We start from the raw sequence: 22,338 nt of genomic DNA on the forward strand, positions 1-22,338 counted from the left end.
ATCGCGACATTGCTGCTCGCGTATGTCGAGATCCAATGACTTTTAGCAGAATATGGAATCGGTGGCTTCAGGAGGGTAATACGGAACGCCGTGCTGGATCGCAATGGCCACGTATCACTAGCAGTCGAGATGGCAGGCATCTTATCCGCATGGCTGTAACGGATCGTGCAGCCACGTCTCGATCCCTGAGTCAACAGACGGGGACGTTTCCAAGACAACAACCATCTGCACGAACAGTTCAACGACGTTTGCAGCAGCATGGACTATCAGCTCGGAGACCGTGGCTGCGGTTACCCTTGACGCTGCATCACAGACAGGAGCGCTTGCGATGGTGTACTCAACGACGAACCTGGGTGCACGAATGGCAAAACGTCACTTTTTCGGATGAATCCAGGTTATGTTTACAGCATCATGATGGTCGCATCCGTGTTAGGCGACATGACGGTGAACACACACTGGAAGCGTGTATTCGTCATCGTCATGCTGGCGTATCACCCGGCGTGATTGTATGGGGTGCCATTGGTTACACGTCTCGGTCACCTCTTGATCGCATTGACGGCACTTTGAACAGTGGACGTTACATTTCATATGTGTTACGACCCGTGGCTCTACCCTTCATTCGATTCCTGCGAAACCCTACATTTCAGCAGGATAATGCACGACCGCATGTTTCAGGTTCTGAACGGGCCTTTCTGGATACAGAAAATGTTCGACTGCTGCCCTGGCCAGCACATTCTTCAGGTGTCTCAGCAATTGAAAACGTCTGGTCGATGGTGGCCGAACAACTGTCTCGCCACAATACGCCAGTCACTACTCTTGATGAACTGTGGTATCGTGTTGAAGCTGCATGGGCAACTGTACCCGTACACGCAATCCAAGCTCTGTTTGACTCAATGCCCAGACATACCAAGGCCGTTATTACGGCCAGAGGTGGCTGTTCTGGGCACTGATTTCTCAGGATCTACGCACCCAAATTGCGTGAAAATGTAATCAGGTGTCAGTTCTCGTATAATATATTTGTCCAATGAATGCCCGTTTATCATCTGCATGTCTTCTTGTTGTAGCAGTTTTAATGGCCAGTAGTGTAGCATTATATGCAAGTAAATATTAAGCTGCTAATAACAGATAAACGGCAGCTATATAGCAAAATTCAAAGAGCAGCACGTTTTTCAAAGTAGCAGCTACCTTACTAATGTACTCGATTTAATTTTGATGCAAGTATGAATAGCGTTTAGAAGTAAAATGATGGTTTGTTGTATATAGCTTGACCAGATGAAGTTTCTATGAATCTTTTTTCTCGTGTTAGCGTATACCTTGACTCGTTCCACATCCCTGAACGTTCTCCTTATTGATAGGAGGTGAATGAATGAATGGATAAATGGGTCGATGCATGAAGGACTGAATCAAATGCGATAACCCACTTAGCGCTGGCGAGACAATAAAACTGTAAGATAACCCAGTACCGTGTGCTAGCATTACCTCGGGTCAGTCAGCAGCTCATTGACGGCCCAGTCGAACGACTCCTGCGTGATGTTGCGGAGGTGGAGCAGCAGACCATAGCCCGAGTCGCGGGCCCTCAGGACGTTCATCACCTGGTCGCCAAATATGGGGACGCCGAGCAGTGGGACGCCAGCGTACAGTGCCTCCAGCACGCTCATCATGCCGCCGTGCGTGATGAAGAGACGCATGTTCCTGTGAGCTGCAACAGCCACGCCTGCTCAGTAGTGCGACGTACAACGTACAACGTAACAGCCCTAAGCTTATTATATGAGTACACGACACACAGCTTTTAGTTTATTACCTGATACGTATTGTGAGAAGCATGTTATCAAATGGTTACTGTAGTACTAATTTCTTTCAGATGTATCATTCATTATTTAGTGCTATTTGGGAGAATTGCATTATCTTTGTAATACGGTCAAACGTGTCATAAGGCACAAAGGAATTGCATATTTTGGTTGCGAGCGGGCAGTGACTGAAATCAATGGGGAAAGCTGAAAATTTGTTCTGGACACAGACTGGAACCCGTGTCTGGTGCTTATTAGGCAGATGGTCTGACTGCTGAGCCCTCTGGACACAGTGCTCATTGCAGTTGCATGGACTACCCCAGCACGCCTCCAGTCTGACCCAGACACTGCTAATGCAGTGCCCATTGTCCATTATTCTCAGTAATCGCTGCATTTCGCCGATTCCCGTAAGAGTTCGAGGGTGGTGTGCATCTGCACTGAAGAGATCAATGGCCGTCTCGCGTTAGAGAGAGAGAGAGAGAGAGAGAGAGAGAGAGAGAGAGAGAGAGAGAGAGTTGCCTGTCATAAACAAAAACATGATTTGTAATAGATAGAAATGACGATTTATGAGTTTATATTCAGTTAAAAAAAGATGGTCAAATTAAAAAGATTAACTACACAAATTTTGAAATGCTGCTTTTTGTGTGAAATTATCCCTTTGAAAGTACTAGAAAATCAACATGGCCAAGCAAAGAGTAATTAGTAATGAAATTTAGAGTTGGCACATATGTAAATGCTGGTAATCAAAATAACGACATAATTTAGCAGAAATTAGCATCTCTTAAAAAGGTAATTGTTGACAATACACATTTTATGAAAATTTGTATGAATGAAATTAGTTCGTCGAAATATAAATAATGTTGATTTTGTAAGTCTTCACTGTAACAGTTATTGACATACGTGAACTTTTGGAAAAGCACAACTTATAATTACAACTTTGTAACTGTATGTATCCTCATAATGTACACTAAATGAGTGTATTATTTCAGTGTTATTAAAGGGCCAGTACAAGGCAAACTCAAGCCAGTTCACTCAGAAGTTTGTAAGGTGACTCTTACTTGCGTGATAGAAAGTAGTTATTGTTGTAGCAGTAATAGAGAAACTGGAACCAATAAAGTGTAAAAATCTGATGTGAACGTATTTTTCGGTATTATGGAACCAGTACTACAACAAAATGTTTCATTTATGCTGTTTTAAAAATACAACCTTGGACTTCTCAGTCAATCCCTAGATGATCATGACATTAAAGATAACAATATTTTATGACAATACTACATGATCCTCTGACGAAATATCAATTTCTTAACATATTTATTTTAATTAAACCTTGGCACTGAAGTAGTCTGCTGGCCGCTGTGGCTAAGTGGTTCTAGGCGTTTCAGTCTGGAACCACGCTGCTGCTACGGTCGCAGCTTCGAATCCTGCCTCGGGCATGGATGTGTGTGATGTCCTTACGTTAGTTAGGTTTAAGTAGTTCTAAGTCTAGGGGACTGATGACCTCAGATGTTAAGTCCCATAGTGCTTAGAGCCATTTGAACCATTTTTTTGATGTAGTCATGTATGTGACTGTAGACATTCGGGAAATGATATTAGAGCTGAAATACGAATATCACTACTGATTTTCACTCATGTCTACCAATGTATGGGATTTGGAGGATTTTCCACTATCCTACTGTTATTCCATAAGACATCAGAATTAGCAATCTGCCCACAGGCTTAAAACCTGGAGTATTCCCAGGCAGTTAAACCATATTATTTGGCCATAATGTCCAGACATCCACAGCAGTTTGTTCTGAATGACATCATACATGCCAGTTGTGCAGTGGATGCTATTTAGAACATGGCTTGGCTACTCTTACACCGCTATACAGGGATGTCTGGAGTAATAAATATTTTAGGAGGTGGTAGTACACACTGATTCGAATAAATATATTCGATATAACATATGTCAAAGTTTTATTGCTTACACAGATACAGCCCTTCACAGAGGTAAAGTTTCATTTCGCATGTTGGCACACCAATTACCATGGGTTCAGTTATCGATTGTCATTTTTGTTTTGAAAGTCAAATAGTGGAGTTGTGCTTGAAGTTATATGAGGTGCGACAATAAAGTAATGAGACTGATTTTCTTTGCAAGATGTGGCAACCCTGCAGGCTTGCGTAGGCACAATATCTTTGACCTTGGTCTATAAGCTGCTTCTAGTCCAAGCGGCACATCGATGCAACGGCTCAGTCGTGAGTTCTGCTGTAATAAGTTAACAGGCGTGTCTCTCGTCACGGAAATGGAACTGCATAATATTGCGCAACGGTATGCCATTTCTTTTTGTGTTAAATTGGCTGAAAAGGCGACGACAACTTATGGTAAGCTTCAGAAGGCTTTTGGAGAGGAGGTTATGTCAAGAGCTCAAGTTTTTCGTTGACATAAAATGTTTAGTGAAGGCAGAACGAATGTTGAAAATGAAGCCCGCAGTGGACGACCATCAACCTCACAAACGGATGTCAACTTGGCCAGGGTGCGTGAACTCGTACGATCTGATCGAAGATTATCTGTGACAATGATTGCAGAAGAACTGAACATCAATCTAGAAATGGTTCGTCTAACAATAACTGAAGATCTTGGTATGAGAAAGATTTGTGCAAAAATGATCTCCAAAAATCTCACACCACAACAGGGGAAACACGGAAAAATGTGGCAGCCGATCTGTTAGAGCAAACGGAAATCAATCCAGAATTGATGAGCCGTGTTATCACTGGTGATGAAAGTTATTTTTTTTTTTCAGTACAATCCAGAGAAAAAACGCCAAAGTTCGCAATGGTGCTCAAAGGGATCACCCAGACCAAAAAAAGCTCGCACGTCAAAGTCAAAACCGAAATGGATGCTTGCGTGCTTCTTTGATTCCAAGGGAATTGTTTATAAAGAGTGGGTGCCTCCTGGACAAACAGTTAACCAATATTACTACAAAGAAATTTTAGAAAGACTTCGTAAAAGAGTTCTTCGTGTCCATGCCAACATTTCTGATAATTGGATTCTGCATAATGATAATGCGCCATCCGATACTGCTCTGTCAGTACAGCAATTTTTAACCTCAAAACAAATTTCAGTACTACCACAGCCACCTTATTCACCAGATATCGCTTCGTGCGACTTTTTTCTATTTCCAAGAGCAAAACGGCGGTCAAGGGACACCATTTTCAAACAACACAAGATGTCCAAAAAGCTGTGACGAGGGCCTTGGAGGATATTACAGAAGATGAGTTCCAGAAATGTTACCATCAATGGCAGAAGCGCTGGAAAAAGTGTGCGCAATCAGAAGGGAACTACATTGAAGGAGACAACACGAAACTGACTAAAACGGTAAGCAACATTTTATCACATCAGTCTCATTACTTTATTGTCACACCTCGCGTATCTGAATTTTTCAACTGTCATTGCGATTGTGATTTTTTGACAAATGGTACTGTATCGTTTATGCATGCTGCTTATATTTATACACTCATGCTCATAAATTAAGGATAATGCTGATACATGGTGAAACAACGCTCTGGTGGGCGGTTTGCGGGTTTAAATCACCTCGGGGTATGACCATGCGGTGCATTTGACCTGCGGTCGTCGCACGGGGGCGCTGGCAGCAGTCCACATATGCAGAGGTGTGTTGGTGCATGTCAGAGTGCGGTGCAGCAAGTAAATGTGTAGAAGTTTTCAGACGTGCTAATGGTGATGTGTGTTGAAAATGGCCCAAAGAACACATATTTATGGCGTTATGAGGCGTAGAATACTAGAGCGACTGGAGGCTGGTCAAACACAGCAGTTCATAGCACGGGCCCTCCGTGTGCCACAAAGTGTGACCTCAAGATTATGGCAACTATTCCAACAGACAGGAAACGTGTCCAGGCGCTACAGTACGGGATGTCCACAGTGTACAACACCACAAGGAGACCGATATCTCACCATCACTGCCCACAGACAGCCACGGAGTACTGTAGGTATCCTTGCTCAGGATCTTACTGCAGCCACTGGAACAGTTTTCTGCAGACACACAGTCTACAGCCGGCCTGTGTGGCCACGCGGTTGAAGGCGCTTCAGTCTGGAACCGCGCGACCACTACGGTCGCAGGTTCGAATCCTGCCTCGGGCATGGATGTGTGTGATGTCCTTAAGTTAGTTCGGTTTAAGTAGTTCTAAGTTCTAGGGGACTTATGACCTCAGATGTTGAGTCCCATAGTTCTCAGAGCCATTTGAACCATTTGAACACAGTCTACAGAAGACTTAATAGACATGGTTTATTCGCCTGAGGACCTGCAAGGTGCATTCCACTGACCCCTGGTCACAGGAGAGACCATAAATCCTGGTGTCAAGAACACAGTACATGGTAATTGGAGCAGTGGTCCCAGGTTATGTTCACAGACGAGTCCAGGTATAGTCTGAACAGTGATTCTCGCCGGGTTTTCATCTGGTGTGAACCAGGAACCAGATACCAACTCCTGAATATCCTTGAAAGGGACCTGTATGGAGGTTGTGGTTAGATGGTGTGGGGTGGGATTATGATTGGTGCACTTGGACCACTACATGTCTTTGACAGAGGAACTGTAACAGGTCAGGTGTACTGGGACGTCATTTTGTACCATTATGTCCGCCTTTTCAGGGGTCCATTGGGTCCCACCTTCCTCCTGATGGATGATAACGTACGGCCCCACCAAGCTGCCATAATGGAGGAGTACCTTGAAACAGAAGATATCAGGCGAATGGATTGGCTTGCCTGTTCTCCAGACCTAAACCCCATCGAGCACGTCTGGGATGCTCTCGGTCTACGTATCGCTGCACGTCTTCAAACCCCTGGGACACTTCAGGAGCTCCGACAGGCACTGGTGCAAGAATAGGAGGCTATACCCCAGCAGCTGCTCGACCACCCGATCCAGAGTATGCCAACCCGTTGTGCAGCCTGTGTACGTGTGCGTGGTGATCATATTCCATATTGATGTTGGGGTACATGCGCAGGAAACAGTGGCGTTTTGTAACACATGTGTTTCGTTACGGTTTTCTCAACTTGTCACCAATACCGTGGACTTACAGATATGTGTCGTGTGTGTTCCCTATGTGCCTATGCTAAGAGCGCCAGTTTTGTGTAGTGCCACATTGTGTTGCACCACATTCTGCAATTATCCTTAATTTATGAGCATGAGTGTAGATACTGAGTATGTCGATATGGTATATGTGTACGGGTTTTGTAGTCGTAGCACCGCTGTTGCTACGAGTAGAGAATGCAGTGACGAATCCCTAACAGCAGAACGCCACATTCAAGAACGTTTAAGGCCAGTTCACACTGTCACGTCATGACGTCTTCAAATGGTTCAAATGGCTCTGAGCACTATGGGACTTAACATCCCTCGTCATCAGTCCCCTAGAACTTAGAACTACTTAAACCTAACTAACCTAAGGACATCACACAACACCCAGTCATCACGAGGCAGAGAAAATCCCTAACCCCGCCGGGAATCGAACCCGGGAACCCGGGCGCATGACGTCTTCCCATCAGACTGTACTCACACAGTCTCTCTCGTCTCCTCACGTCAAGTAACGTGATCTCAACTTGCGCAGCTGTCCTCAACTGTTTTCAATCTACATCAAATAACAAAACATAACAAAGGGCAAGTAGCAAAGCAATAGAAAAATTGGAAATTTGTGGTATAGTCTTATAGGACCAAACTGCTGAGGTCATTGGTCCCTAACCTTACTCACTACTTAAACTAATTTAAACTAACTTACGCTAAGGAGAACGCACACAACCATGCCCGAAGGAGGACTCGAACGTCCGACGGGGGGAGCCGCGTGGACCGTGACAAGGCGTCCCAGATCACGCGGCTACCCCGCGCGGCTACAGACATTGAATAATAATTCATACCAACCACAAATACCATGTCCTAACGAAAACACGACGAGATGAAGTATGGAGGATGAGAAGTGAAGGTAGACGATTGGAATTTTGCCATTGGCTAATCACTAAACTGCGAGGAGTTCCATTAACACAGTTTACTGGTGAAGCGTCTTCAACTCGTGGCGGTGTCAATAACACTCATAGTTCACATCGATGCTCCAAAGAAACCCAAATGCCTTTGTGGAGGTACATTTTCAGGAACGCTTCGCAGTCTTTGGTTCGACTTCTCCACAACATTTTCTATATGTCCTTTCCAATTTCAGTTTTTCGCTATTGTAACTCTAAGGTATTTAGTTGAACTTACTGCCTTAAGATTTTATTGACTTATCGTGTAACCGAAATTTAACGGATTCTTTAAAAGGAGTGTGGGTGACCTCACACTATTCATTATTTAGATCAACTGTCACTTTTCGCACCATACAGACATCTTATCTAAATCGTTTTGTAATTGGTTTTGATCTTCTGATGACTTTACTAGACGATAAACGACAGAATCACCTGCAGACAACCTAATACGACTGCTCAGATTGTCTCCTAAATCGTTCGTATAGGTAAGGAACAGCAGAGTGTTCAAATGGTTCAAATGGCTCTGAGCACTATGGGACTCAACTGCTGAGGTCATTAGTCCCCTAGAACTTAGAACTAGTTAAACCTAACTAACCTAAGGACATCACAAACATCCATGCCCGAGGCAGGATTCGAACCTGCGACCGTAGCGGTCTTGCGGTTCCAGACTGCAGCGCCTTTAACCGCACGGCCACTTCGGCCGAACAGCAGAGGGCCCATAACAGTACCTTGCAGAATGCCAGAAATCACTTCTGTCTTACTCGATTACTTTCCGTCAGTTACTGCGAACTGTGTCCTTTCTGACAGGAAATAACGAATCAAATGGTTCAAATGGCTCTAAAGACTATGGGACTTAACATCTGAGGTCATCAGTCCCCTAGACTTAGAACTACTCAAACCTAACTACCCTAAGCACATACACCAATGCCCGAGGCAGGATTCGAACCTGCGACCATAGAAGCAGCGCGGTTCCAGACTGAATCGCCTAGAATCGCTCCGCCACAGCGACCGTCAAATAACGAATCCAGTCGCAAAACTGAGACGATATCCACTTGTGAGATACGGTGTCAAAAACCTTCTGGAAATCAGTTTGAAATCCCTTGTCGAGAGCACTCAGCACTTCATGTGAGTAAGAGCCAGTTGTGTTTCAGAAAGACGACGTTTTCTAAAACAGTGTTGACTACGTGTCGCCAGCCGGTGTGCCGAGTGGCTCTAGGTGCTTCAGTCTGGAACCGCGCGACCGCTACGGTTGCAGGTTCGAATCCTGCCTCGGGCATGGATGTGTGTGATGCCCTTAGGTTAGTTAGGTTTAAGTAGTTCTAAGTTCTAGGGGACTGATGACCTCAGATGTTAAGTCCCATAATGCTCAAAGCCATTTGAACCATTTGAACTACGTGTCAATAGATCGTTCTCTGCGAAGCACTGTGGCAAAATGTCCGCTTCACGTACGGATGTTTGTTACAATAAGTGGGAGTTTCCTCTCAGCTTTTCAGCATTTAACAACAACTCTTTCCTATATGTATCACTGAAAGCAATAACGCTTTATTCGGTTTCCCTTGGAGACATATGGGTTTGTTGTGTTGCCCATCGAACATCATCATGGCGGGCTTTAATGCGGGCTACAGTGTCGCTGATGCGAACTACAAGTTTTTCACGTGTATCCACCTTCATAGCGTACTCATCAACCTTTAACCAGCCCCATAAACAGAACTCTAAAGACGTTAGGTCAGGTGATCTGGCAGGTCAGTTAATGGTTATTCGGATACTAGGATACTTGTCTGGTACAGTGAGTCGTTGGTCCATCATGTTGCAGCCGAGTGCGTCCACATTACGGCCGCGGTTGCCGTGAGATCCCGGCTTCCAGGTTGTGATGACAAATGCTGACAGCACTCCTGACTTCTCTGTTGGTCCATCACGGCCAGGGGGCGTCGGCTGGTTAATGTCAATGTCAATAAAATTCACCAATATCGGTGTACTTTAAGATACTACTTTATTTTATTATGAAGGCTACCAGTTTCTGCCCTTTATTATGTCATCTTCAGGACCCATTCGCTTGTATCGAAATAAACGAACTTGTCGTTTAGTGCCACCAATCACTGGATCACGATTTCCAGTGATTGATGGAGCTATAGGACGAGTTCGTTTATGTGGATAGATGAGTATGGGACCAGAAGACGGCATAATGAAGTGCTGAAACTGGTAGCCTTCACAATAAAATAAAGCAATATCTTAAAGTACAGGGCTGTTGGTGAATTTTTTTGACATTGGCGCCCCTGACAGGTCAGCGCAGTTGGGGTGCACTGAACCCTACAAGGGAAATAGCTCTGGCGCTATCACGTGAAAACGCGTGAAGCTCCCTGCAGGGAAGCAACCTAACAGTCGACGATGCCGCTCCATAGCGAAAACCAGCAAGTAGGCTCACAGGGAATCATACTCCGTGTCATGTGGGTTTTAGGGTAAGGTAAGCCTGTGGCAGGCTAGAGCAGGATGTGAAAGTCATCATGGCGGGCTTTAATGCGGGCTACAGTGTCGCTGATGCGAACTACAAGTTTTTCACGTGTATCCACCTTCATAGCGTACTCATCAACCTTTAACCAGCCCCATAAACAGAACTCTAAAGACGTTAGGTCAGGTGATCTGGCAGGTCAGTTAATGGTTATTCGGATACTAGGATACTTGTCTGGTACAGTGAGTCGTTGGTCCATCATGTTGCAGCCGAGTGCGTCCACAGGTTTTGCACCTCGGACTTCCACAGGGTATCAGCCACTGTGCAGAGGGTCAGGAGCAGGATGGACCAAGATATTGCGTAAATTGGGTACGCAGTGGAACACCGGATTGTGGGTAGGACGTTCCTCATTTCTGGGCATCGCGAAAGGTAGTCGAAACAATGACGGAGGTCTTCGAGGCACTCACATATCTAGGAACCTATTCCATGTGGTCGCACCTTCGTTAACAATCCACAATGGGACGCTGTAGGAATATGGAACCTACCTGTTGCCCTCCATCTATAATTCGGAGTATGTCAAGTGAGAAAAGGGCATACTGAGTTTCGGACGAACGATGCGCTCTAGAACCGTGCTGGTATCGTGGACAGAAGCTTTTCTTTGTGAAGTAAATTTTTTATATTCGAGCTCAGAGTATATTCTAGAATTCTGCAGCAAAATGATGTTAAGGATACTGGTCTGTAATTTTGCAGGTCCGTTCTTATATCCTTCTTATTCAGAGGTGTCACCTGCGCTTTTTTGCAGTCGTTTGGGACTGTCAGCTGGGCGAGAGATTCGTGATAAATAAAGCAATATTCTGAGAGAAGCTGTCGTCAGAAAATATTGTGCTCGATGGCAATTGTGTTCTGAATTATGAAAAAGAAGTTATTTGTATTTTTTCACCGACCAACTTACCGAGCAAATCGCTCTGCGGAAACCAACTGCTGATCCTGAGGTTGGCCGGCTGGTTCGGCAGCGAGTCGCCCTCCAACTTCCAGAGCACCTTCTGCCTCAGCCGTGCGAACGTCTTCAGGAAGACGGCGCGCACCTCCTCCGACAGGTCCGTGCTCTTCACGTTGCTGCCAATGCTGAAGTAGATCACGCCCTCAGCGGCAGCGTCCATGAACTCCTGCAGGTCCTGCGCACGAGAAACCCAGCTCACCACTGTGTCTTTTCTTGTTCGAACTAAGTTTTTCTTGGGGTTCCATACACATATACACTACTGGCCATTAAAATTGTTACACCAAAAATAAATGCAGATGATAAACGGGTATTCATTGGACAAATATATTATACTAGAACTGACATGTGATTACATTTTCACGCAATTTGGGTGCATAGATCCTGAGAAATCGGTACCCAGAACAACCACCTCTGGCCGTAATAACGGCCATGATAGCCTGGGCATTGAGTCAAACAGAGCTTGGATGGCGCGTACAGGTACAGCTGCCCATGCAGCTTCAACACGATACCACAGATCATCAAGAGTAGTGACTAGCGTATTGTGATGAGCCAGTTGCTCGGCCACCATTGACCAGACGTTTTCTATTGGTGAGAGATCTGGAGAAGAGCTGGCCAGAGCAGCAGTCGAACATTTTCTGTATCCAGAAAGGCCCGTACTGGACCTGCAACATGTGGACGTGCATTATCCTGCTGAAATGTAGGGTTTCGCAGGGATCGAATGAAGGGTAGAGCCACGGGTCGTAACACATCTGAAATGTGATGTCCACTGTTCAGAGTGCCGTCAATGCGAACAAGAGGTGACCGAGACGTGTAACCAATGACACCCCATACCATCACGCCGGGTGATTCGCCAGTATGGCGATGACGAATATACGCTTCCAATGTGCGTTCACCGCGATCTCGCCAAACACGGATGCGACCATCATGATGCTGTAAACAGAACCTGGATTCATCCGAAAAAACGACGTTTTGCCATTCGTGCAACCAGGTTCGTCGTTGGGTACACCATCGCAGGCGCTACTGTCTGTGATGCAGCGTCAAGGGTAACCGCAGCCACGGTCTCCGAGCTGATAGTCCATGCTGCTGCAAACGTCGTCGAACTGTTCGTGCAGATGGTTGTTGTCTTGCAAACGTCGCCATCTGTTGACTCAGGGATCGAGACGTGGCTGCACGATCCGTTACAGCCATGCGAATAAGATGCCTGTCATCTCGACTGCTAGTGATAGGAGGCCGTTGGGATCCAGCACGGCGTTCCGTATTACCCTCCTGAACCCACCGATTCCATATTCTGCTAAGAGTCATTGGATCTCATCCAACGCGAGCAGCAATGTCGCGATAAGATAAACCGCATTGGCGATAGGCTACAATCCGACCTTTATCAAAGTCGGAAACGTGATGGTACGCATTTCTTCTCCTTACACGAGGCATCACAATGACGTTTCACCAGGCAACGCCGGTCAACTGGTGTTTGTGTATGAGAAGTCGGTTGGAAACTTTTCTCATGTGAGCACGTTGTAGGTGTCGCCACCGGCGCCAACCTTGTGTGAATGCTCTGAAAAGCTAATCATTTGCATATCACAGTATCTTCTTCCTGTTGGTTAAATTTCGCGTCTGTAGCGCGTCATCATCGTGGTGTAGGTATTTTAATGGCGAGTAGCGCATGAAAAATGGAGCTGAAAGTCAATATATGCTGAGGTTACATGGGATAGCGACATGTACACACACGGATGTCGGTAGTATCGCGAACACAAAAGGGCAGTGCATTGTTCGAGATGCCTTTTGTAATCAGTTGATTCTTGTGGAAAGGTTTCCGACGTGATATATGGGCGCACAACTGGACTTAACAGACGATGAATGAGGGATGATAGTTGGAGCTAGATGCACGCTACATTGCATTTCAGAAATCGTTACGGAATTCAGTATTTCGAGATCCACAGTATCAAGAGTATGCCGAGAATACCATATTTCGCGCACTACATCTCACCTCGGACGATACAGTGGCCGCCGGCCTTCACTTAACGACCGAGATCTGCGCCATGTGCGTAGTGTTGTCAGTGCTAACAGACAAGCAACACTTCGTGAGACAACCGCAGAAATCTATGTGGAACATCGAACGAACGTATTCGTTAGGAGAATGTCTTTGCGAACACCATGGTGTCGCCTCAGCACCCCTCCTGGGCCCGTGACTATTTCGGTTGGATCCTAGAGGTGAGTCCCGTTTTCAGTTGGTAAGAGCTGTTGGTAGGGTTCGAGTGTGGCGCAGACCCCAAGAAGCTATGGATCCAAGCTGTCAACAAGGGACTGTGCGAGCTGCTGGTGGCTCCATAATGGTGTGGGCTGTGTTTACACTGAATGGACTCGACCCTGGCTGTGTTCTGCTACTTGGCCATTTGCGGCCGTTCGTCGTCTTCATGTTGCCAAACAACGACGGAATTTTTATGGATAATAATGCGCCACATTAGCGAGCAACGAGTGTTGGCGACTTGCCTGAAGAATATTCGGCACAGTTCGAGCGAATGGTTTGGCCACACAGATCACCCGACATGAATCCCATCGAACATTCGTGGAGCGTAATCGAGAGGTCCGTTCGTGCACAAAAGCTTCCACCGCCAACACTTTCGCAATTCTGGGCGGCTATAGAGGCAGCATGGCTCAATATTTCTGCAGGGGACTCCCGATGACTTGTTGAGTCCTTGCCACGTCGAGTTGCTGCACTACACCGAGAAAAACGAGGTCCTGACTGATATTAGGAGGTATCGCATGACTTTTGTCACCTCATTGTACACTGATGAGCCAGAATATTACGACCACTGCTCACCACAAGGTTTAAAGCCGCCTGCTGGTGTCGCAGCTGTGTGATGTGGTAACGAAAGTACGAGGTGCATTCAAGTTCTAAGGCCTCCGATTCTTTTTTCTAATTAACTACTCACCCAAAATCGATGAAACTGGCCTTACTTCTCGACGTAATCGTCCTGCAGACGTACACATTTTTCACAACACTGACGCCATGATTCCATGGCAGTGGCGAAGGCTTCTTTAGGAGTCTGTTTTGACCATTGTAAAATCGCTGAGGCAATAGCAGCACGGCTGGTGAATGTGCGGCCACGGAGAGTGTCTTTCATTGTTGGAAAAAGCCAAAAGTCACTAGGAGCCAGGTCAGGTGAGTAGGGAGCATGAGGAATCACTTCAAAGTTGTTATCACAAAGAAACTGTTGTGTAACGTTAGCTCGATGTGCGGGTGCGTTGTCTAGGTGAAACAGCACACGCGCAGCCCTTCCCGGACTTTTTTGTTGCAGTGCAGGAAGGAATTTGTTCTTCAAAACATTTTCGTAGGATGCACCTGTTACCGTAGTGCCCTTTGGAACGCAATGGGTAAGGATTACGCCCTCGCTGTCCCAGAACATGGACACCATCATTTTTTCAGCACTGGCGGTTACCTGAAATTTTTTTGGTGGTGGTGAATCTGTGTGCTTCCATTGAGCTGACTGGCGCTTTGTTTCTGGATTGAAAAATGGCATCCATATCTCATCCATTGTCACAACCGACAAAAAGAAAGTCCCATTCATGCTGTCGTTGTGCGTCAACATTGCTCGGCAACATGCCACACGGGCAGCCGTGTGGTCGTCCGTCAGCATTCGTGGCACCCACCTGAATGACACTTTTCGCATTTTCAGGTCGTCATGCAGCATTGTGTGCACAGAACCCACAGAAATGCCAACTCTGGAGGCGATCTGTTCAACAGTCATTCGGCGATCCCCCAAACAATTATCTCCACTTTCTCGATCATGTCGTCAGACCATCTTGTGCGAGCCTGAGGTTGTTTCGGTTTGTTGTCACACGATGTTCTGCCTTCATTAAACTGTCGCACCCACGAATGCACTTTCGACACATCCATAACTCCATCACCACATGTCTCCTTCAACTGTCGATGAATTTCAATTGGTTTCACACCATGCAAATTCAGAAAACGAATGATTGCACGCTGTCCAAGTAAGGAAAACGTCGCCATTTTAAGTATTTAAAACAGTTCTCATTCTCGCCGCTGGCGGTAAAATTCCATCTGCCGTACGGTGCTGCCATCTCTGGGACGTATTGACAATGAATGCGGCCTGATTTTAAAACAACGCGCATGTTTCTTTCTCTTTCCAGTCCGGAGAAAAAAAATCGGAGGCCTTAGAACTTGAATGCGCCTCGTAATAAGCGGAGCTGAGAGGAATGGCAAATCATCCAGCGCGGGCTGTTCCAACCGAGCTCCAGGGAGCAGGAGCGCTCCGGAGCGCTCACTGCGGCAGCTCGGAGGCCCGCGTGGAGGGGGAAAGCGAACTCACTGCGCCCTGGCCGCATGCAGCCGCAACTGACGCAATAATCCGTGTTAAGTGACAGCTATGACTAGTCACGGGAGCCCTGTACCTCTATTGGAGGATACCTTTCTATTCATTGAGAGGGATGGTCGTCCACAGTGTCTTATATGTCATAAAGTATTTTATTATGCGAAGAGGTACAATACACAACGACATTATGCACGTCTTCACGCAGCGCACTACGATCAGGTAGAAGGGTCAGGGACGAATTCGGTAAAGACATTTTGACTCTTCATTATTCTATTCACCAAGAGGCACTGTGTGCTGAAACAGTAGAGCTAGATGGCGCAGTGAAAGATGTCGTGAAATGTGTGAATTTTGTGCAGCGTCACAGTATGAATCATCGCCAATTCAAAGGATTCCTGAAAGATATGGAAGCGGAGTGTGGGGGTATGCCTTACCACGGTACAGTTTGTTGGTTGAGTCGGGGAAAAGTTCTTGATGTTTTCTTTGCCATTCGTGAGGAAAGATCCCTTTTTCTCGAAATGAAAGGGGAAGAAATGCGTTGTCTGAAAGATATAAAATGGATATCAGACCTGGTTCTACAAAACGTTGGATTTGTCACGATGTTATCGTTCATTACAGCAAAAAACATTTCCCAAGCTTCACAACAGTGCTGCTCAGATCATGTGCATGTTTGGATCTACGTATTGTTGTGAGCACCTTTTCTCAGCAATGAAAAGAGTAAAAAGTAAGGAACGATCGTTTCTTCAGGATGCAACAATGAAGGCCATCCTTCGCATTACCGCTGCGAACACTTTGACAACTGATATTGCCGATCTTGTAATGAAAAGAAAATGTGAAACTACAGAGGCCCAATAAATGTAATATGCAATTTCTTGTAAAACAGTTGTTTCTTATTTATTTCCTGAACATCGTATTTCCTTGTGTAACATGTCACCACGTCTTAGCAGTTAAGAGTATGACACAGCTGGCACATCAAAACGCTTGCCTTGCCGCCTGCCTCAGCCAGCCGTGCCACGTGCCGGCCCACTTGAATGGTCACAGCGAGCGGCACGGCTCCCTGGAGCAGGGAGCGCTCCGCGGCTCACAACGGAGCCGACGAGCTGGAACAGCATGATCCAGCGGCTACACTGGCCACAAATGGGGAAATCTGCTGACATCAGAGACTGTGACAGAGGGCCGATTTTTACGGCCCGGCGCCTGGGAACGAGTATGTCGGTTACGGTGACGTCGGTCAGCTGTTCGCGTGCTACTGTCACGAGCATCTACATAACGTGGTTTGAAGGACGGTGGTACTACCAGTAGGTGACGATGTGTTCGGTGTTCACGCTTTGTCACACAACATGGAATACGGAGGCTTGCCCGCTCTGTGAAGAAGCATAGGTAGACATCTGTGACAGATATGGCGACAGAGTAGAGTGCTGTGCCTCAGAGTACATCGCTCAGAACGCACAGTTGAACGTGGGCTCCACAGAAAATGTCCCCTGCGTGTTGCCATGTTGACCCAGCGGTAACTGTCTGTCTCAAAAGGGCAGAATCTTGCTATGGTGGTTTGGAGGAGCATGATAGTGAATACACGTTGACGTCTGACCAAATTTGTCTGGTCAGAACCCAGTGGGATACATTTGGAATGCTGTCTGATGCTGTCCGCGCCCTCGAATCGCTAACCTCTAATTTACTTGAAATGCATGATCTGTGTGACGGCATACACATACTGCCAGAAACCTACCAACCTCCACCATCATTTGTGCACATTTTAAGGAGCTTTTCGCATGTGAAACTGACGTGACATATACAGCGTGTTACAAAAAGGTATGGCCAGACTTTCAGGAAACATTCCTCACACACAAATGAAGAAAAGATGTTATGTGGACATGTGTCCGGAAACGCTTAATTTCCATGTTAGAACTCATTTTAGTTTCGTCAGTATCTACTGTACTTTCTCGATTCAGCGCCAGTTGGCCCAATTGAAGGAAGGTAATGTTGACTTCGGTGCTTGTGTTGACATGCGACTCATTGCTCTACAGTACTAGCATCAAGCACATCAGTCCGTAGCATCAACAGGTTAGTGTTCATCACGAACGTGGTTTTGCAGTCAGTGCAATGTTTACAAATGCGGAGTTGGCAGATGCCCATTTGGTGTATTGATTAGCACGGGGCAATAGCCGTGACGCGGTACGTTAGTATCGAGACAGATTTCCAGAACGAAGGTGTCCCGACAGGAAGACGTTCGAAGCAATTGATCGGCGTTGTAGGCAGCACGGAACATTCCAGCCTATGACTCGCGACTGGGGAAGACCTAGAACGACGAGGACACCTGCAATGGACGAGGCAATTCTTCGTGCAGTTGACGATAATCCTAATGTCAGTGTCAGAGAAGTAGCTGCTCTACAAGGTAACGTTGACCACGTCACTGTATGGAGAGTGCTACGGGAGAACCAGTTGTTTCCGTACCATGTACAGCGTGTCTTGATTGGGCCCCATGTTCTTCCACCTACGCTCAATGGAGCACGTTATCGTGATTTCATACGGGATTCTCTACCTGTGCTGCTAGAGCATGTGCCTTTACAAGTACGACACAACATGTGGTACATGCACGATGGAGCTCCTGCACATTTCAGTCGAAGTGTTCGTACGCTTCTCAACAACAGATTCGGTGACCGATGGTTTGGTAGAGGCGGACCAATTCCATGGCCTCCACGTTCTCCTGACCTCAACCCTCTTGACTTTCATTTATGGGGGCATTTGAAAGCTCTTGTCTGCGCAACCCCGGTACCAAATGTAGAGACTCTTCGTGCTCGTACTGTGGACTGCTGTCATACAATACGCCATTCTCCAGGGCTGCATCAGTGCATCAGGGATTCCATGCGACGGAGGATGGATGCATGTATCCTCGCTAACGGAGGACGTTTTGAACATTTCCTGTAACAAAGTGTTTGAAGTCACGCTGGTACGTTCTGTTGCTGTGTGTTTCCATTCCATGATTAATGTGATTTGAAGAGCTCTAACATGGAAAGTAAGCGTTTCCGGACACATGTCCACATAACATATTTTCTTTCTTTGTGTGTGAGGAAAGTTTCCTGAAAGTTTAGCCGTACCTTTTTGTAACACCCTGTATACCTAATGGTCGAGGCCCACAAGAAACACATGCCGCGGCGCGTTCGTACCGAAGGTAGGCCTGAGCTCGTTCGCTCCACTTGTAACGTGCGGTTTTGCTTATTCTAGAATTGACAACAACTGTGTAAGATGAAATGACAAGATTAATGACGCAATTTTTCTCACAAAATTACACGATTTTACACAGTTTTCAACTTGACAACATAAAAACAGCGCAATGGATAATGCATCTTGCCAACATCAAAAAGTGAAATAATTTTAGACACAACAATGTGAAATATTAACTCTCTGAAAAAACATTAATCCTAAACACAATATTATGAAAGTTTAATTTGAATTTTCTTTACAAAATTGTTCCTACATGTACGTTATGATGTTGGTCAGTACTACGAGAATCGTCCGATTCCAGTTCAAAGTTCGGTACTATTTAGGATGACGATCAAGTCTACAGTGGATGGTTAGTTATGTGACAAATTTGAGCGCAAGATTACCCAAGGCCGCTCGAGTATACAGTGGATGCAAGCTGGTGAACCAACAGAGTTTACGCCTCTGTGTGCGGTATTTACCTTAAGCTGTGAAGTGCTGCTGTCTGCAAGGCCGCTCTCTCCCACTTCTCCCGCTGAAATTCCTGTAAAACTAATCTGACCTTTGCTGAACTTTCCAGCAGAAACTTTCCCTATGTTTCTCGTTATGCGAGAACACATGTAATCATCCCTAGTCTTTGTAGGTACATGCGATTGGTTGGAACAGCATGCATATTATAATGCCCTTTCAGTTCTCACAAGAACAATTAACTAATTTGGCTGGTATGTTTCTCCACAGTTGGAGCTAAAAATTGCTACAGCTAATTTGTAGCTAGAGTGCAGTCGCTGTGAACGCAGTCTCCACACAAATTTCTTCTCTGTGTCGTACGGATCGTTAAGTGCTCCGTTCTGCACTTGACGCCACATCAGAGAAGAGTCACCCCAAAAATTTCTCCCTTGTCCTACTCATGGCAGAACTGCCTCCCTCCACTTGGGTTCCTTCTTCACGTCACAGCTTTTTTTTGGACCAATAGGAGCATTCCTCTTACTTTGTAGAAACTCTATCTACCAATCGCAATGTCCCTTCTATTAAACTGTGTCGAAACTTCAGTATTTTTCTCCTTCCTAGTGCGTTTCCGCCAATCGGACGTTCTGTGCCCCTTCTAGACCGCGAAAGTACATTGACCTTTCTGTGTGTCGCACTCGCTGGACGAAATGCGTCACTGACTTCCATTCGTATCCCGTTGGAATTCTGAAACGCAGCTTTATAAAGCTTTTTCTCTGTCCCTTGTGCAGATGTGCCGCTACACGCATTCCTCCGGCCTGAATCACCTGGCCTGGAGTCGCTGACCTTCCTCCTGCCACCCCTTTAAGTGGTTTCCGTCGTAACACGCCTTTTCTATGCCGTTGTATGGCTGGCTTTTCAAAACTAAAAGCGACTTGTGTTGCCTGTTCCACCTTCCACTCAAAGACATGCATTATATAGGAATGGTGTATTAATTACTGTCAATTGGCTGTCATCCCTTTCAGCATTCCATACTGATAGGCAAATGTTCTCATAACCGCCGAATTACGTTAGGTATCTTCACCTTCTCGTTGTGATGTATAAAGGTCTCACGTAAGGTGTGAATCTGACAATTTATTCTGCCACCTTACACCTTACACACTCTGCAGGCAAAATACATTTCTGAACCTTTTAATTCGCAACTGGGTGTGTACATACTAACGAGAATTGCATCTTCTACTGGAATCTTCTATTATAAGGTCTTACTGATTACTAGTCATACAACAAAGTTTAAGATCAATTTTCGACACAAATGGTATAACAGCTTGCTTGTAGCTTTTAGTCTCTTCTGGTTAACAGTCCACATATCATTCAAGATTTGTGGCCTTATGCAACAGATAATCATTTGGGAATGATTTTAATTTTATTTATACCAGAGTATAACTGTAATAAATTATTGGTAGGCTTCCTATGATTGTAGGACTAATAACAATTATGCTCCATAATAGTGGCTTCTAGTAGAAGATGCAGTTCTTGTTTGTACACACACACCTAGTTACGAGTTAACAGGTGTAGAAACACAGTTTGTCTGCAGAGTTGAGCGAGTTCAGCCTACCTTTGTGATGTACGCACTGCGGTCTGTCTTTTTCGTGGGCCTCGCTTACGGGCCAAATACATAGGATCTGATGCATAATGTGCGCGGTTCATGGCGTGCTCAGCTAGCTCTGACCACTCAGCTCCAAGTTTACACTAGTGCCACCAGCTGGTAGCACAGTGCAGCAGACTTTTATCCCCATTCGTTTGACATAAATCCTGCTACACAGTAGCATACTCCTTAGATATGCCAATTCACTTACTGTATGGTAATATTAGATTGGATATCAGTATATGTTACATATACACTGATAGAAAAACCAATTTTTTTGGGATTTTGAATGAGCTACACTATATTAAGTTTTGGACTTTATCAAAGAGGCGCTGAGAACCATAAAGTACATCATTGTCGATTGCGAGACTGTAGCATTTATTAATGCTTCTGATAATTGTTGATCTTACGGTTGGTCAGGTTCATCTTTACTGTAGGCCCAAACTGTACATACTCGTATATATGAACATCCATGAAAAACTATCTCACTGGTGTCTCTAAGATTCACGTAAGTGTGTGGCCGAAGAAGGTGCACTTTTGGGCATTAGTGGCTCCCTGCGCCTCATTTGTATTCTAGTCAAGTGACCATGTTGGTACAGAGTACTACTTGAATTTAATCATTTCCGCAGATGGCAGTTTGTGTTTGAAGTTAGTTGTTTATTGTACAGGAATAGGAAATCCTGTGCAGTGTCAGTATGAACTCTGCTGAGTAAGTTGTAAGAGCTAACAGAAACGAAAATGACAAGGAAAAGTTAGCCGCAAAGGAACTGGGGCCTCCCAGAGCTGATCCGTTGTCTGAGGAAGTGACAAAATCAAATAAGTGTGACTACTAGCGAACATTTAACATAGAAGTGTGTAAATAAGCGTAAGCTGTCATGTGAGACATTCATGTAAGAATTTCTGATTTTCAGCCCAAAAGTTAATTTGTCAACTAATATGAAAGTTAACCCCATGGGGACCATATATAATGACTGAAAATGTACACAAAATTTAGTTTACTGTTTGGACTCTGCTACTCACTCCAACTGCCATCTAGTGGCAGCTTCAAACTGGGCAGGTCACATTGTCCAGTATAGTCTGCTCCCTGTCGGAAGAATTTGCAACCTACGTGCGGAAGTGGACCTCCCCGGTCCTTTGTGCACGCAGGTAGGATTAGCCGTTGTAACGGCCGAGCAGGTAGCTGCGAGACCCCGTAGCAGACGGGCGTGTATGTCTTCCAGCTAAGCCAGGAGCCGCAGTCGGCGTGCTGCCTGTGCAAGTTGTAGAGTTTAATGTAATAAATACTTATAACAGACAACTTGTTCCGTCTAGTTATTGTGAGTGGAAACAAGGGGAGGACAGTAAGTCCTCTCGCACTATACATTCACACTCCAATGTGCCACCACGGGAAGAAGAGCCCGCGCGCACATTTTTTGGTCCTCCGGGCCGGATATACAGCGACCACGCGGGATTTACGTTCGCGCGGATTTGTTTTCCGGTATTTGTGAACTTC

At 45.6% G+C, this 22,338-nt stretch overlaps 1 protein-coding gene across 1 annotated transcript in view; it reads right to left on the reverse strand.

Moving 5' to 3' along the window:
* Nucleotides 1-22,338, reverse strand: part of LOC124545918 (UDP-glucosyltransferase 2-like) — a 77,330-nt gene that overhangs the window by 19,821 nt on the left and 35,171 nt on the right. The window contains exons 4-5 of the mRNA XM_047124879.1: nt 11,184-11,406; nt 1,480-1,699 (exon numbers count right to left, since the gene is read on the reverse strand). Coding sequence (XP_046980835.1) covers nt 1,480-1,699; nt 11,184-11,406 — 443 coding nt within the window. The remainder of the gene's footprint in view (nt 1-1,479; nt 1,700-11,183; nt 11,407-22,338) is intronic.

Source organism: Schistocerca americana, chromosome 8, assembly GCF_021461395.2.
Source record: "Schistocerca americana isolate TAMUIC-IGC-003095 chromosome 8, iqSchAmer2.1, whole genome shotgun sequence".
NCBI classification, from domain to species: domain Eukaryota; kingdom Metazoa; phylum Arthropoda; class Insecta; order Orthoptera; family Acrididae; genus Schistocerca; species Schistocerca americana.